The following is a 15,866-nucleotide window of genomic DNA, read 5'->3' as shown; positions in this document are numbered from 1 at the left end:
ATAGTGGTAGGGAAAAAGTTCTAAAGCTGAATTTTGAGATTTCGCATAAGTGTTGCAGATTCACTTGGCATTCAAGTCATGTACAAACAGATTGGCTTCCTCTTCCAAACATTCTGTTCCTTCATCCCTTGTCCTTCACCATCTTTGCAGTTCGCTGTAGCTAGATGTCTTTAGTGAAGAATGTTTTGTGCTCAGCTTTCAGATGCTTCCTTGCAGAGAAATGCAGTTGGTGCAGTCTTTGATCCTTGGTTTTTGTAGTAGTATACCTATAAATACTTTCAAACTTATTTCAATGTAGTATACCTGTAAATACTTTCAAAATCAGGTTCAAGCTTTATAAAGAGCACTGAAAGAGCCAGAGACATGGCATAGAGTGGAAATGCTTCTGGAGTTAGATCTGAGAAGACAATGGGAAGCAGCATATTGTAGCGAGGAGGTTTTATGCTTTGTCTTCTGAATTTGCTTACAGTGAATTCTGGTAATCCAGTCTGTAGGTGCCTGATACATTGACCATACCAGCCAGATTCTCATATGGGGAGGAACGACAAGATAGAGGAAAAATAATACAAATTTTGAACCATGTGCTACCAAAAGCATATGCATTCATGTCCTCTGAGGAGTCAAAGAGGACCTAGAATTTCCATCCAACTGTGGAAAGAATGGCTGTTTCCCATAACGAAAAGGTGGAGGTCTTCAATGTGTTTCCCTTTGCAAAGAAGCATCACTTTGGTCTTGTCTGGATTCAGTTTGATCCATCTGTTCTTCATTTAAGAGCTAATTTCCTGTAGTTATTCTGATGTTTTATAGTGATGATAGTTGCATCAGAAAATGAGATAAATAGTAGATTGTCAGCAACATACTGTTAGCAATTGAACACATGCCATATCACTCTCTCTCAGCAGTCTCATGTAGATAGATGTAGATTGTATGGATCCCTGTGGGATCCTGAAGGTGAGGAACTTGGAGAAAGAGGCTTGTATCCACCACCTTTTTTTTTAATTATGCATAGAACACAAGATGCTGTACTAGTGTGTGGCTGTGACTGTGTAATAGAGGATTCAGGAGTCTGAGAATAAGAACGTGGAGATTATAGTTCCATGTTGGTGAAAGTTTTATAAATTCCTCTAGGAAGCTGTCGGAATTTCCATCTGTAGTTTGTATATCACTAGGAATCCTGCTTTCTCTAGTCTTTTGTCTCACAATGCATATGGATATACTCAAAAATGTTTTCATTTCTTAGTGGAACATCTTTTGCATCTGATATTGAGGCCATTGGACCCTTCCTCCATGTTTTCTTTCTTTTTTAACTTCTGGTACTTATCTTGTGCAGCTGCTGATGGTGTTCTGGTATCTCTCTTGGTTGTTCTGAAGGGTAGCTCCTCTAGGACAGGGTTGAGATGGTATTGAATCATGACTCAGTGATGAAAAAAGTCCAGTATTTCATCTGCAAAGAGAGCACAGGAGTCTTCTTTTTCTAAGGGAAAACTTTGCATCTGGCAGCAAGAACTTCAGGTAGTTTTTTATTATTGTTTTTTGGATGAAGTTACTGTCTAAGCAACTGGCTGCAAATACAAGCTTGTGTTGTTTATTCTAAGGCGTGGTGTTCTGGGAGGGTAAGCCCTCACCATAACAATACCAAGGATGTAGAAAAGTAACACAGAATGGCATGCAATGTTTTGGTAAGTCTGGCTTGACTGTTTTGTTGGGGGTTTTTTCGATTTCCACAACCTAAAAACATTGTAGAGAGTAGTCTCTATATTCTTGAATGCTTGGCCCTTACACATATAACAGCAGACAAGCAGTGTTGGAATCACAGTGTGGTCTGAATACCAGGGTAGCATTTCTCCCAGTGTTTTAAAATTTTTTCACTGATACAAGACAGCAGCAGATGGTTCCAGGGTGGAAAAAACCAGAGATGGGGAGTTAATGGCAGGAGCACAGAGCTGTGGGTTCTCTAGCAAAACCAGAGGTAGAACGGTTGGTAGGCTCAAAACCAAAATACAACCCCCTCATGCCCCTAAGGCTCTGAAAATGTACTTACCTAGTTTTGATTAATTTTAGTTTCTGGTGGTAATATTTTCTGCATCTGACACTGAGAACACAGGGCCCTTCCTCTTCTTATAATTAGTCAGGGGGAGTGTGTATATTAGGATGAGACTAATAGTTTTTTCAGGGCTATTAATAGAATCTCAGGCATTGTAGCAGATATTAAGACTGTTTGACATCTTTTGTGTTTCATATAGCCTGGAGATAATATCCTAGGAATCAGTCATAGAGACAGATGCTTTGCATGTCAAGTCAAGGTGTCTGGACGACAATTTTGAGGATAACCATGGGAAATATTAATGCTTTCAAAATATGTGGATGAACCATACCTTCCAAAGAGACCAAAGCAAATCCCCATACTCAGATGCTTTCACTGCAGACAGGGTATTTGAAATACAGGTATTCTTGCAGAGACCTATCTCTATTAAAGCCAAAATTTGAAGAAATTACCTCAAGAACTACCTCACTAGAACTACCTCAAGAACTTACCTTAAGAACTAATTTTGCATTACAAAGCACTATTTATACTTGACAAATCTCTGTCTGCTGTGGACTAGAAACAGCATAGTCAGTGCAGTTGTAATGTTAGGGATTTACTTTCATGTGTTCTATACACACAGACATATATGCATTGTCTGCATTGCCAAAAAACCTAAACTTCTTCTTTTATCAGAAGAAAAAAAATAATTGTAGGACTGTGATGAATTAATCTGTTGGTTATGCAGGTTTATCTGTGGCTGCTCAATGGTTCATCTTATTTCACTTTTTTCAGTGACTTAGCAAGTTTATTCTTCTACCCCTGACTTTCATCTGAAATCATTTCAGTGTACTAAGCTGTAATATGCTCAGGCTGTGATGCAGTTTCTTTCTAAAAAAGTTAGACTCTTATGGCTTGTACATCAATATTTATGTGATTATAGACCAAGATATTGTTGCTAAAGCTAGATAAACAATTTATTTTAACTGTAATTCATTAAGTGTTAATCTTTAGGTTTAGGTGGAGTATGGGATAAGGTGTGAATGAATATGTTGCCTGCTTGACTGCTTAAGAGTAACATTATTCTTCCCTTATTTCTCTACTGATAATACAAAGGAAAAAAAAAAACAAACTCTTCCTCTTTTCATCCAGGTAGGTCAGGAAGAAGCTCTTGCTTTGCTCTCTTTTAATAAATCATTGTCAGAATAGGTTCCGTATGACTACATGAAAGCTGGAGAGCTCATTTGTTACTCCCCCGGGTATCAGCAGACATGCAGATGTGTGCAGAGGAGTGCAGTCCAATGCATATGCCCTCATTATGCTTAGTAAGACATTGTGAACAATGCCAGTTTTCCTTACTTTTATGTATTCATTAGTTTGAAGAAACTAATGCCAAACTTCAAAAACTGACATTATATATAGCTCCCCACAGAAAATCTCTATTATTTTGTGGGTGAGGGACAGGCAATTTAAATCACAAGATTTATATTTATTTAGCTGTTTTCTCTGACTGGTAAACTGGTACAAGAAACTAAAAATGGATGAATAAACACTCATAAGACCCATAGAAGAAAAAAAAAACAAAACAAAAATTTATACAATTGCCTGAAACTTCTTAAGCAATGAAAAATACAACCTTAGAGATCAAGTGTTTTCCTTTAAAAAATATTTTGTTCAGTTTATTTAGTCATCTGTCTAGGCTGTTATGTGCACCCCACATACACACATGTAACACAAACACACACATAATACACACATAGAAAGTTTGTAGTCGTATACGGTTAAAAGAGTTGTGAGGAAAATGTATCCTATTTACTGCTTAGCTATGTGACCAATGTAGAACTGTAATACAAATCTCAGAAATATCCATCCCATTGCTTTTTATTACTGAAGAAAGCAGATCAGGATGATAACAGCTGGATGCAAAAAGCAATCATATTTTCAGTACAAAAAGTGCTATTTCTTAGTAAGCTATACTCCATAAATGTATTAGGGGGATATACTGGCGTGCCCTGGATGGTTTTTATTCTTTTTTCTTAAAAATATATTTTGTTTCCACCCCCCACTAAGAAGAAAGGAATGTTTCCCATTAAGACATGAAGTGAGTTTGTTTTTCACTTTTGCCTTTCATATAGGGACACTGAATATAAAGGACTACAGCTCTCCCTGGATCAGGTCACTGCTACCAAGCCGGCGTTCTCATACGCAAATTCAGCTCCGACCATTACGGATAATAGAAAGGGAAGCAAATCTCGCCTCTCGAGCACAAAGTCAAAATCAAGGACATCACCATACCCACAGGTAGCTGTCTTTGAAAAACTAAGTTAAATATTTTTTAATATCTTGATTTTGGCTGCTACTTTACCCAAATAACTAGAATGGGCCAAAGAACACGTTACTCAAAGGGAATAAAGGACAGCAGGTTATATGAGCTTGAGACAGGAATATGTTTCTTTAAACTGCTTCTAAAAAGCTGGAAACATTTATGTTTCAGCGTGCAATCAACAACAATAGCAGCACAGGGCTCAGAGTTAATGAGAAGCGGACAGAAGGACAAGTGAAAGTGTTGGTTTTGAAATACTTGGTTTGAGAAGACTGTGAGTTTTGCCATTTGAGAAATCTTGCTTTTTCTTACTTAGTCTTTACTAATTCCAAGAAATCTAGAAAGCTGCCAGATATTAGATAGCAGTTAATACTGAAATTGTAGTCAAGAGGAATGAGTTTTGATGAGGGAAAGCAGTCAGCCAACTGAATTGGAACAAGAAAATGTGTACTTTTCTGTGTGCAAAGCTTTGAAAGGAAGAAAGCAGTAGGAGGTGGTCATTGGCATCAGTAGATTTTAATTTCCCAGATTTTATTTTCAAGTCTAAGTTGTAAGGAACATGTCCCAGCTTGGAGAATGGACCAGACTCAACTGGGTCTTTGAACTGAAATTTCCCCAATACATTTATGCAACTGATTTCTGCTGCAATGTCACAGCACTTTTATCCTTACACTATCAAACTTTTAGCTCAAAAAACATGTTTGTTTAAATAATTCTGATCTTTACTAATGATACAAGTCCTACTGCTCTTATGCCTCTACATAAGAGGATATAAATGGATATAAGCAAACTGGATATAAATGTATGCATTCAAGATATAAGATTGAAGAGCTATGTATTTTTAAAGAGCCCAATATTTAGTAGAATATTTAAAGAACCTCAATATTTCACTGATAATGACCTTAATAACTACAGTTTCTTTGCAGGTGCAATGTTTTCTGAATGGACCTCTAAGAGAGGTCCAATGTGATCCCAAATATCTACATCACTTCCTTGTTTTCTTTCTTTTTCCTCTCAAAAGTACCAAGGATAAGAATTTCAGTTAATTTACATCTGCTTTTGGCACAGGAAATATTTAACTGAGCACCTAAATATGAATTCCTAATTTTAAGAATCTAACATTTGTCAGAGGTTATTATAGCTCACTTGTTCATGCTTGTCTCTGTGGGTTGTTAAAAAAAGCCTTTTTCCTGAATGCACTACATCATTGTAAGAATTGTAATCAATTTAAAAGAACTGGGGAAGATACATACAAATAATTCTAAATTCAATTTTTATGACTATCTTTGATATATTGTAATTACATTTCATCTTTCCTTATGCAGTCCTTTCCAAAGTATTCATTTGCTAGCAGGACAATCCCAGCTGAAGGCTTGTTATCCTTCCACATCTATCTGATTTCTAAAAGTATGACCTCCTTATTCTTTTTGTCACTAGAGAAAAATACTGACTGAGCAGTGCAGCATTGTGGTTTATCAGGGATTGTTGTATGGAAGTCCAGGGTGCTTAGTCTCCACTTTCATTTTGCATCCTCATTACCAGCTGCCTGATATTAAAGTCACATATTTCATCATTCAAAAAGAAGCAGCCATGTTAGTTGCCAATATCTTGAAAAATGGTCATGCCATTCATTGCAGCCCATCACCACAAGTAATGCTGGCAGCTTGGCTTTGCCTCTCTGTCATCCTTCTCCACCACTGAATAAACTGTTGAAAGACTAAGAGAAGCTGCTGTGAAGAACATGCAGCAGGTGGTACAGCCTGTGTCCCTCAGTCTCCTCTGCCCATGTAATTTGCCAGGCAGTAGAGGAGAATTAGTGTGTGACTTAAAAGTCACAGCTGAAGAGCGAGGTCACGGGTTTTGGCTTACACAGGAGCCTGAGCTGTGGTGAGGAAAGGAAGCAGGAAGTTTATTAGTAAAATAATGGCAGTGGGCAAAGTACTTCTTAAAGTCAAGGACACCTACAGGATTTTAAATCTACATAATTTCTTTCCATTTTTTTTCCCTTTCATTTTCTCTTGCTCCCTTACCATTTACTTTGCTTCTCTCTTGAAGAGAAAAAGAAATCATATGCTTTATTGGGTGCTGACTGAGAATCCTTCACCTTGCCAGCTGTGTGTCCCTAAGATAGGTACATGAGATGTGAACAGTGTGAAAATTATACTAATTGATTTCAGCTGAATCTTTACCACTAGGGCAAAAAGTCGGGTGTTTCAGTCATCTAAGACAGTGTTGATGTTTTTCCCTCAATTCTTATGCAAAAGCAAACCTAGCATAATGTGGGTCTTGCAGACTCTTGAGTGAAACCGAGTTCATTGAACTGGAGGCATTGGTCAGCATCTGATTAACACGGTGTGCTGTTTGTACACTGGGCTAGTGGGTTCTGTGAAACCAGCCTCAGGCAGGGGAGAGGCAAGCAGAGAGGAGAGCACCCCAAAATTCATGGCCCAGCTGCAGAATTTTCTCAGAGAGTCTGAAGAGTGCTTTTCTAGTCCTGTCCCACCAGAGAGGTGCAGAGCTGAAAGAGATGGTGGAAAAAAAGCCTAACAGGCAGATGAAGATTTGATGCATATTTGCAGAAAAAGGAAATAATGAGTTGATGAAAAGATGCCTGTAGTCTTTCCCCACAACATCGTCATCATCATTGTGAAGGCCTCCCAAAATCTAGCCCTGCACCTTTGTGCTCCCAAAAACTAGCCCAGGACCTCATTAATTCCATACACAGGCAATAGCAGCAAGACTGGAAAAACATTTTAATTATGATCATCTGAACTGCTTTGGAGTTTAATGTCCCATTAATGATGATTGTATAAAAAAATGTTTAACTTGCTTGTTGTCTGCCTGCTCTGGAAATGTTTCATGGTGAGACCTGGATAAATGTTTATTGCTTCATATCTCATCTTAGTTCTTGGATAAAGATTTTATATATATATAAAATGAAAACACACATACAAGTGAGGATGTACCCAAGAGCTGTTGGATGGAGGTATAGGTATATATTAATAGGTAGGTACATAGGTGTATATGTTAATGCATCAGATTTCAGAGATATATTAATTTTATGTCTCCTTTAGATGGATAATTTGGATTAATTCTGCAATCCATCACTATTTGGGCATATCACCAAATGGAGTAACGATAACAGAATCAGGCAGAATTCTAGCCGGCCTGGCTTTTGCTTTGTTTTCATTTCTTCCTGTAGGCTAAAGCTTTGGCAACTTTTAGTGTGTTCAAAAGCAAAGCAAACCCCTCTTTTTATAGTAAACATAACTCCTTGTCTGGTGAAGAGTCACCAGCAGTGGGGGTTATTTTAATGGACATGCTGTATTACTTTAATCTAAGCCTTTCACCATCTGTTGTGCCTATAATAGTGAATGCGAAAAGAGCATATTTTTCATTTCAGGATTACATTAGTAAAATGTAAGATAAAAGTGATTTAAATCATGCATATGTTCTTAGTACAATGCAGCCTGCATCTGTGATGTTTTTTTCCACATGGTTTAGACACAAATCAAGAGAAAAGCTGTTAATGCTGATGTAGTGAAAGTTTTTCATGGAAAAGAGGGCTCTGTGAGGGTTTCACCATATATTTAATGTTTATAATGATAAAAGCCTGAGTAGGATGCCAGAAAATTATATATCTATAATATCTGTTGCTTAAACATCTGGGGTGGCGTGTAGAGCAGGCTGATGTTGCTGGGTATGACAGGACAAGTCCTCAGGCTGGCGAGACACCTGTAGGAATAGAAGGGCAGGCAAAAGAAAATCACACGAGAAATATTAAATTGTCTACTGGCCTAATACACTTCCATGGACTCTCATAAAGTAAGATTCCTTAGACATGGAATTTCTATCTTCCTATTTCCTTATCTCTTTAGCCCTCCTGAAGTTTTTCCTTGAATGAAAATGCATCAATGATGGCCTGCAGACCTTTTCTTTGTCAGTGCTAATCCTGCTGGTGTGCTCTCACTTTGATTGTATGCTGGATTACCACTCTGGAATACATTTCTAATTTTCAGAGGTGACAATTCAGGTTCCAGGGACCAGCTGGAGGACCATTTAATTTATGTTTTGTTATTTTTTTATGCCTGATGACAATTCAGAAATCACCTGAAGAGAATTCAGATGTTGCCAGTTTGAAGTTCTTTATCACTACCTACTGATTAAATTTTGTCAAAAACCCAAAAGTAATAAATTAGTTTTGCCTTCTGACTCCTGATAGTAGTCAGAGAGCAGAAATTAGCAGAAAATAAAGTGTTTCTGCTGAGACATGACTGAGATTGAAAAAAAACCCAACTGATTTTAATTTACCATAATTTTCATTAAATCGTATTCAATTTTTTATGGGTCTTTCATCACTTGACATATGGAAGCCTAATTCTGACTTGAGAGATAGTGTTTCCACTCCCATTTCAGTAAAGCAATATCTCTGATCACCCTTTAGTTCTCCCCCATCAACATGTCACACATGCCCATATTTGAAGTCTCCACCTGTCAACATCAGATTCCCAGAAGAGGCAGTGGTTGGACTGCAGCAGTGGAGGCAGCCTGAGGATGCCAAAGAGAGATGTGGCTGGCTTTAAAGGAAATTGGACATATTTTTGCCCTGTGTCCGCTTATGTTGCACCTTAGGAGTAAATTCTCCTATCAAACCTTGGCAGAAAATATGGACCTCAAGCAATTGACTGTGTTAATTTAATTCTGTCCATGGCCTATCACCTGCCACGGGTCAGATCTCAAATAATCTTCGTTCACATCAAGTAGGAAGAGGATGAGTCAAGTATTGGTCTTGATATATGGTTATATGACATCACACAGTGCATTTCTGAGATACTAGATATAAAACCTATGAGATAATTTCCCTTTCTTTAAGAAAAGTGCACAAAGGCCTTTTGTGATTAAGTTCAAGATAAAAGCAGAAATTGCACAACTTTTCAGTTAAATGAAGATATTCTCTTCAAGAGAAGCTATGTTGGACACTGAAGTGTCCTTAGAAAAAGAGAACTAATAGAAGAATATCTAGTAGAGATAGGGCAGGAAATTAGGAGTTTTCCATTTGAAAGATTCTCTGGCATTTATTATCATCATAAATAGTCCAAAAAAGAATTTTCATTATAATATTATTGGAAATTAATTTTCCTTGTCCTTCTCATGAAAGAAATGCATACTAGGAGTTTTATTTTTAATAAGAAAATAAATGAACTCTTGACTTTTCTCTATTTGCATTTAGGCTTATGCTGTAAAATATTTCTGCTTAACTTTTAAAATTAAAAAAATCTGGTTTATACAAGTCAAATTCAAACAGAGCATTAAAAACAGTTCTGAAATTAAAAGCAGATTAAAATGTATTTTCCTATTTTTTTGATTTTTGTTCCTAAATAAAATTTAATAACTATTAATCTTGTTAATAATTTCTAATTTTTTTAATTGGAAACTTAATTTTATCACATTTTTTGTGAACAAGCTTACAGTAATTTTTGTTTTGTAAAAAAGCTTACAATACCTTTTTGTAAAAAAGCTTACAATAATTCAGCTGTTATTTGTGAAGGTGTCTTTGTGATTAAGCAGTTTGTAAATGTTAGGTCTGAAAGGATAATAGAAGAGACAGATGCTCCATTTGATGAAAATAACCTTGTGGTGACTGAACAAAGTTCCTAGTTAGTGTATGTTGAGTTACTGGCATTTAAAAGAGGTCTTTTGTGGCTCTGTAACTATCTAACCTTCATGAAAATTCATGTTTTTCCTTTCATCTCTAAACCTTTGTGATGAGTATGGTGGCACTAACTTTCTGACCTCCTCCATGTCTACTGGTAGGCTTGTTGCCTATGGGTATTCTTCTGACAACTAATAACAAAATATAATTGACTTCTTCAAAGCCATGGCTCTTTCTTTTTTTCCTTTAAATAATCTATCATGTTCACAACCTAAACAGTATTCACAAATATAAACTGGAATACTGAGGCAATGCCCAATTAAATGCCAAAAAACTCCACTGATGTTGCACACATGGTTTAGGTTTCTCTAAGTCAAACATCTGGTAAGTACTTTCGATTGGTAAGTGCATAAAACCTTGATCCTGGCTGATAATGAGGAGTTTCATAGCAACTTAATCTAATGAAAAGGAAGGTAACCTTATGTTAGGCCTATTAAAAGAAAAGGCAGAGTGGGCATATGGAAGGTGAGTGATGGAATGGGAGAATTCCAAGGTTTCATGTTGTAATACATTGATTTGTGACATGAGTGTGCAGTGCTGAAGAGGTGAGCATGTACAGCTTTGGTCTCATCCCAGCCCATAATCATGGGTGAAATTGATTTAAAAATGTTCCGTGAAGTTTGACAGTTCCAATAAATAAAAAGATTTAAAAATGAGATAGCTAAATCCTAGGGGGTTTAATAAGCATTCTTTTCCTTTCCCAAAAGGTATCTAAAAGTTGGAAGCATATGAATATGAATATCTAGAAATCTGTGACATTTAACTTAACCCTTACTTCTCTCTAAACAAATTCTCATGTTCCTGTCCTGACTAATTTTCCAGCCTACTGGTTGCTTTTTTGTGTTAGGAGGGCCCTGCTTTAGTGAGGGTGAGCAGTGCTCACTCTGCCTGCCCTGGTTAGCACTTACCTTTACTGGCAAATAGTTTCTGGATTTCCCTTGTTCCCATACTGCAATAGAGCTGGGATTTTTAGCTTCCTACCTATCTGCCATCACTTTAGAGCTTTCAAAATTGTTGGTGGTGCCAACTTTTCCTTCCTAATAAAAGGAAATAAGTTCAAAGATACAACTCCAAGTCAGAAAAAAATATCAACAAACAAAATATGAGAAAAAGAGAGTGAACCCTTAGAAAAAATCCTTCAAATACATTCGGTTTCAATTTGACATGTGAGAATGCTCCAGGAGCAGTGTTATTTCAGTCCCTTTTGGAAGTGTTTTGCTGAAGTGCATTGGAGCACCTTGGCTGAGCATAAGCACAGCTTTCAAAGCAACAAGAAAAACCTGGACATACTAAAAATATATTGAGTTGCAACATTGATGTTTCTGAGCCTAATATTACACATCATAAAGGAGATGGCTGTTAAGGGCCGACATGGGATGTTTTAGATTTTCATGAGGTCTGTCCTGTCATCTGCGAGCTCATTACAGAGTGTTGTACAGGAAAGGACCAGGAGCCCAATCAGAAGGTGCAGACACGCTCACAAAAAACACACTGTCACATACACACTCTGCCTTCCCAGTGCAGTTATGTGCAGATTTCACCCAGGTGTGGTAATTCCCATGCTGCTTCTCCTGTTTTGCAGTATTCCGGATTTCACACGGAGAGATCTGAGTCTGACCACGAGAGCCAGTGGGGTGGGAGCCCCCTGAGCGACACGGCCTCTCCGCAGCTCCTGGAGCCCGCGGCCAGAGCGAGCTCCCAGCACCACGACGTCTCCTGTGCCTACAGACAATACTCAGACCGCAGCGCGCTCTGCTACGGTTTTGCACTGGACCACTCCAGGCTGGCTGATGACAGGCATTTCCACACCCAGGCCTGTGAGGGAGGCAGATGCGAAGCTGGCCGGTATTTCCTTGGCACGCCGCAGCCGGGAAGGGAGAGCTGGTGGGGCTCTCGCTCAGCCTTGCCTCTGACTAAGTCGTCCCCTGAGAGCAGAGAAGCGTATGAGAACAGTATGCCCCACATAACGTCAGTGCACAGGATTCATGGTAAGACATAACAAGGATTTGCAGAAGCGACACCATCTCAGCTAAAGCAGTACGACAGAGAAACACAGCTGTTTATGTGAGAGATGGAAAATGAGATGCTTTCAGTGTATGTTCTTGTCTCAGAGATCACATCTGTGGAGATGATACTTAAAATTCAAGCTGAGCAGAATTTTATAGTCTGGTTTATATGAAGAAAAATATAATTTTTCTGTATTTTCATTGTGCAATTAAGGTGGAAAAATGTTATTGAGGAGATTTTAAGCGTGATCTTAAAAATATAAACAAAATAATCCACTTGATAGAAAAGTGTTTTTTATTAGACTTAGGATCAAGACAATTGAGATGGAATATATTTAGCAAAAAATTATAGGTAAATCCAAGCTAGATATTAAAAAATCTTGAAGGCTGTTGGAAAAATTGTTCTCTGTGACTTTTTTCCCTACTGGTTATTACTAGATTCTGTAGGATTTGATGTTTATTTCAAGTTAGCTTTTGAAATTGACAGTTGATTTGGTGTCAGACATTTAGCCTCAGTGATAATTTTTTGCCAATTTAAATCTCTCCAGCCTTTCAGCACGAAGCTTGAAATTTTGTTTATTTCTGATCGGTTGCAACTCAGTGCATTAGCACATTTTCAGATGCTGAAGCCAATAAAAAAGCCACAGTGAAAGCCTTATACTGGGTTTGGAAAAGTTCAAAGGTCTTTGGTTTTAAAATTTTAGGCTTAGTCTTGGAAGACAGTAAAGGCCCTAAAGTCAGAACTCAAGGTTTTAAGGATGCATGCAACATAAAAAAAAAAGTTTTTCCACAAAAGAGCTGAACACCTTCTCTGATATGTATATGGGCCTTATTTTTTAAAGAGAGGTAAGAATGTCATAATATTTTCCCATTTCAAAAGCAAATATTTATGCATGAGGATATGATATCACATTTTTACAGTGTCTCTGTCTAACAGCTATGGGTCCTTGAGCTTTTGAAGAAGAGTTCCCTCACCACTTGTGGTTATTTATTGTTGTGTATCCTGCATCAAGTCTCAACATAACCACAAGCTATTTCTCAATGTTGTCTCTGTTTTAGCTCCTGGAAGGGCTGGAATGTTGTACATTTGTAATTCCCTGAGATTTTTATTTTTACTATGGCCCAAATTCACTCAGACCTTGTTGATGCAAACAGGTACTAAGGGGCCAGGGGCCTGAACACTGGCATTGATGGCACTTTGAAATGCCCTAGGATACCCTGCCTGGCCTCTAGCTACTCCAAAAGAGTTGCTTTCGAGTTGCTTCCATACCTGCAGGGCTTATGCAGGTGCTTGGCTACCCAAGAGTATATCAGGTGGCACCAGAAACCTGTGTTGAGGTGCTTAGATCTCTTTGCATATTTTCAGCTGTGTTGCTTGTTTCACAGTGGAGACACTGGAAACTAGAGTTTCTCACTGAAAAGCAAGGGGTCTTTTTTGCTGTTACAACCCACCTCTGACTTGATTTTCTCGTGTGAAATTAGGTTCAGATTACATATTCTTCAAGATCACTTAAACCTCAGTGCTTGTCTCCTTTCTCTCTTTCCTAGGAAGAGGACACTGGGATGAGGACAGTGTTGTTAGCTCACCCGATCCGGGCTCTGCCAGCGAGTCAGGCGACCGATACCGTACCGAGCAGTATCAGAACAGTCCGCATGAGCCCAGCAAAATTGAAACTCTCATTAGAGCCACCCAGCAAATGATTAAAGAAGAAGAAAACAGGCTACAGCTGCGGAAAACCACTCCTGACCCACTGGTCTCCATTAATGGCACAGGGAAGAAGCACGCTCTCTGTTTTGCAAGCTACCCTCAGCAGCAGCTGGCGGCGGATGTCTGCCGCGTGCCAACAGTTGCCAACACTCCTCCCTGTGAACACATCCAGCAGCGGGATGGAAAGATCATGAGCCCACATGAAAATGACTACGACAACAGCCCCACAACACTGTCTAGGATAAGCAGCCCCAGTTCTGATCGAATATCAAAATCTAGTTTGGTACTTGCTAAAGACTACCTGCATTCAGACATGTCCCCTCACCAAACCCAAGGAGACCACCCAGCAGCCTCTCCAAATTATTACAGCTCCCACAGGCAGTACTTTGATAAGCATGCTTACACACTAACTGGATATGCCCTGGAGCATCTGTATGACACTGAAACAATTAGAAACTATTCACTAGGCTGTAATGGATCCCATTTTGATGTGACTTCTCACTTAAGGATGCAGCAAGATCCAGCACAAGGACACAAGGGAACATCTGTTATAATAACCAATGGAAGCTGACACTTTTTTTTCTAAAAACTTTTGCGCTTTAAAAAATAACCTTTGAGATCTAATTGGAAGATATTCTATGTTTTCATGCCCTTGTCCTTACCAGCATTTCCCATACCACAGTGCACTAGAAAGAAGAACCTAAGGTTTGGGGGGATAAGTTAGTTAAAACACATTACTTCAGATAAAAAACAAATGCACTGGCATGCAGGGTTAGAGTAAATGGAGCTAAATGGAAAGCTTGTGCCATGCATGCTAAGAAAGATAGAAGAGGTTCAGGCAGGGAGTACCTGTGGCAGAGCTGTTTATCCACATTGTGTAAGAGGTGTTGTTTGGAAACACTGCCAAGGGCAGATCTTCTGAACTGCATAGGTACCAGGCAACAGAACTGCTATGCACTCTTTTTACATAGGAAGCTGAGATGTGTTCCTTCAAAATACACAACAAAATGTGTACTTCTGGTGATTTGTTTACTCCCCAAAGACCAAGTGTGTTATGCTGCTGTATGGTATAAAACACCCGTGGCTGACCAATATAAGATCAAAAAAGGGAGAAAGAAGAGAGAACTCCTCGAATTGTTGTGTCCTTGTATACTCACAAACCTAGCTATTTACATATGCTTGATTTGAAAAGAGTCCTTATGATTAGTATGGTCAAATGTTTACCTCTACTGTATTAAAAAGAAAGGGGTATTCTCACTGTAGTTTTGAGAAACACAAAGGGCTTGCTTGTCTTGCTGTAGAGATGGGAGATGGTTCTCATGTTTTTGAAAGGTTGCCCATGGTGGCTAGTGGAGTGAAATGGAAGAAAATTACCTGGAGAAACAGGGAGAATAGACTGGAATTAGGAGTGGTCCAAGGTAAACACTTAACCCTGTAGTTAAGTATGCCATTTAGTAATAATTATAAAATAAGGAAAAGTGGCTGAATAATTAAGAATTAATTTAAAACACAGAAGGAACTAAATAGAATCATAGAAATATTGCTGTAAAATACAAATGCAGTTGCATAAATGTAAAAATACATGAGTCAAGAATAGGTAAAAACTCTTTGGCAGTTTGTCTAACTTCTGATAAAGTTTTAGTGTAAATTAAGAGTATAGAGTATCATAACTACTCTATCTGAAACACAGTGAAGTAATAGGCATGACCTTGATAAAGAACTATAAATTCTCTTCTTGATTGCAGCAGATAATTTAATGAATATCAGAAAATATTTTGGATATTAAAATCAGCCATATGTACATAAAAAGTAGAGGGAAATCAGTGTTCCAAGGAATTAAATTGCATTAAGAATGCTGGTATTGTCAAGGCCTGTCCTGAAGTTATACAAGACATCAAAAGAGGCAGAGGAACTTTTCTAAAATTTTTAATAACCTCATGAACAAAGAGCCTGATTAATTGGAAAAGAATAAATGCAAACATATGCTAAAAATGTAAAATAGGGCATTTGTAGTCACAATTGCTAGACCCGTCCTTTTTTGTATGGCATTTATATGGTCCCAAAGTTGACTGCAACAGGAGGGACCACTGCTC

At 38.2% G+C, this 15,866-nt stretch overlaps 1 protein-coding gene across 1 annotated transcript in view; it reads left to right on the top strand.

Annotated features, from left to right (window-relative positions):
* Window positions 1-14,606, top strand: part of SIM1 (SIM bHLH transcription factor 1) — a 44,720-nt gene extending 30,114 nt beyond the window's left edge. The window contains exons 9-11 of the mRNA XM_036380621.2: window positions 4,159-4,324; window positions 11,642-12,047; window positions 13,614-14,606. Of these exons, the coding sequence (XP_036236514.1) occupies window positions 4,159-4,324; window positions 11,642-12,047; window positions 13,614-14,344 (1,303 nt within the window). The 3' untranslated portion in view covers window positions 14,345-14,606. The remainder of the gene's footprint in view (window positions 1-4,158; window positions 4,325-11,641; window positions 12,048-13,613) is intronic.
* Window positions 14,607-15,866: the final 1,260 nt, after the last annotated feature.

The sequence above is a fragment of the Molothrus ater genome, chromosome 3 (assembly GCF_012460135.2).
Source record: "Molothrus ater isolate BHLD 08-10-18 breed brown headed cowbird chromosome 3, BPBGC_Mater_1.1, whole genome shotgun sequence".
In the NCBI taxonomy this organism is placed as follows: Eukaryota; Metazoa; Chordata; class Aves; order Passeriformes; family Icteridae; genus Molothrus; species Molothrus ater.
Note: the sequence above shows the minus strand (reverse complement) of the source record. Positions and strands in the feature narration are given on the sequence as shown.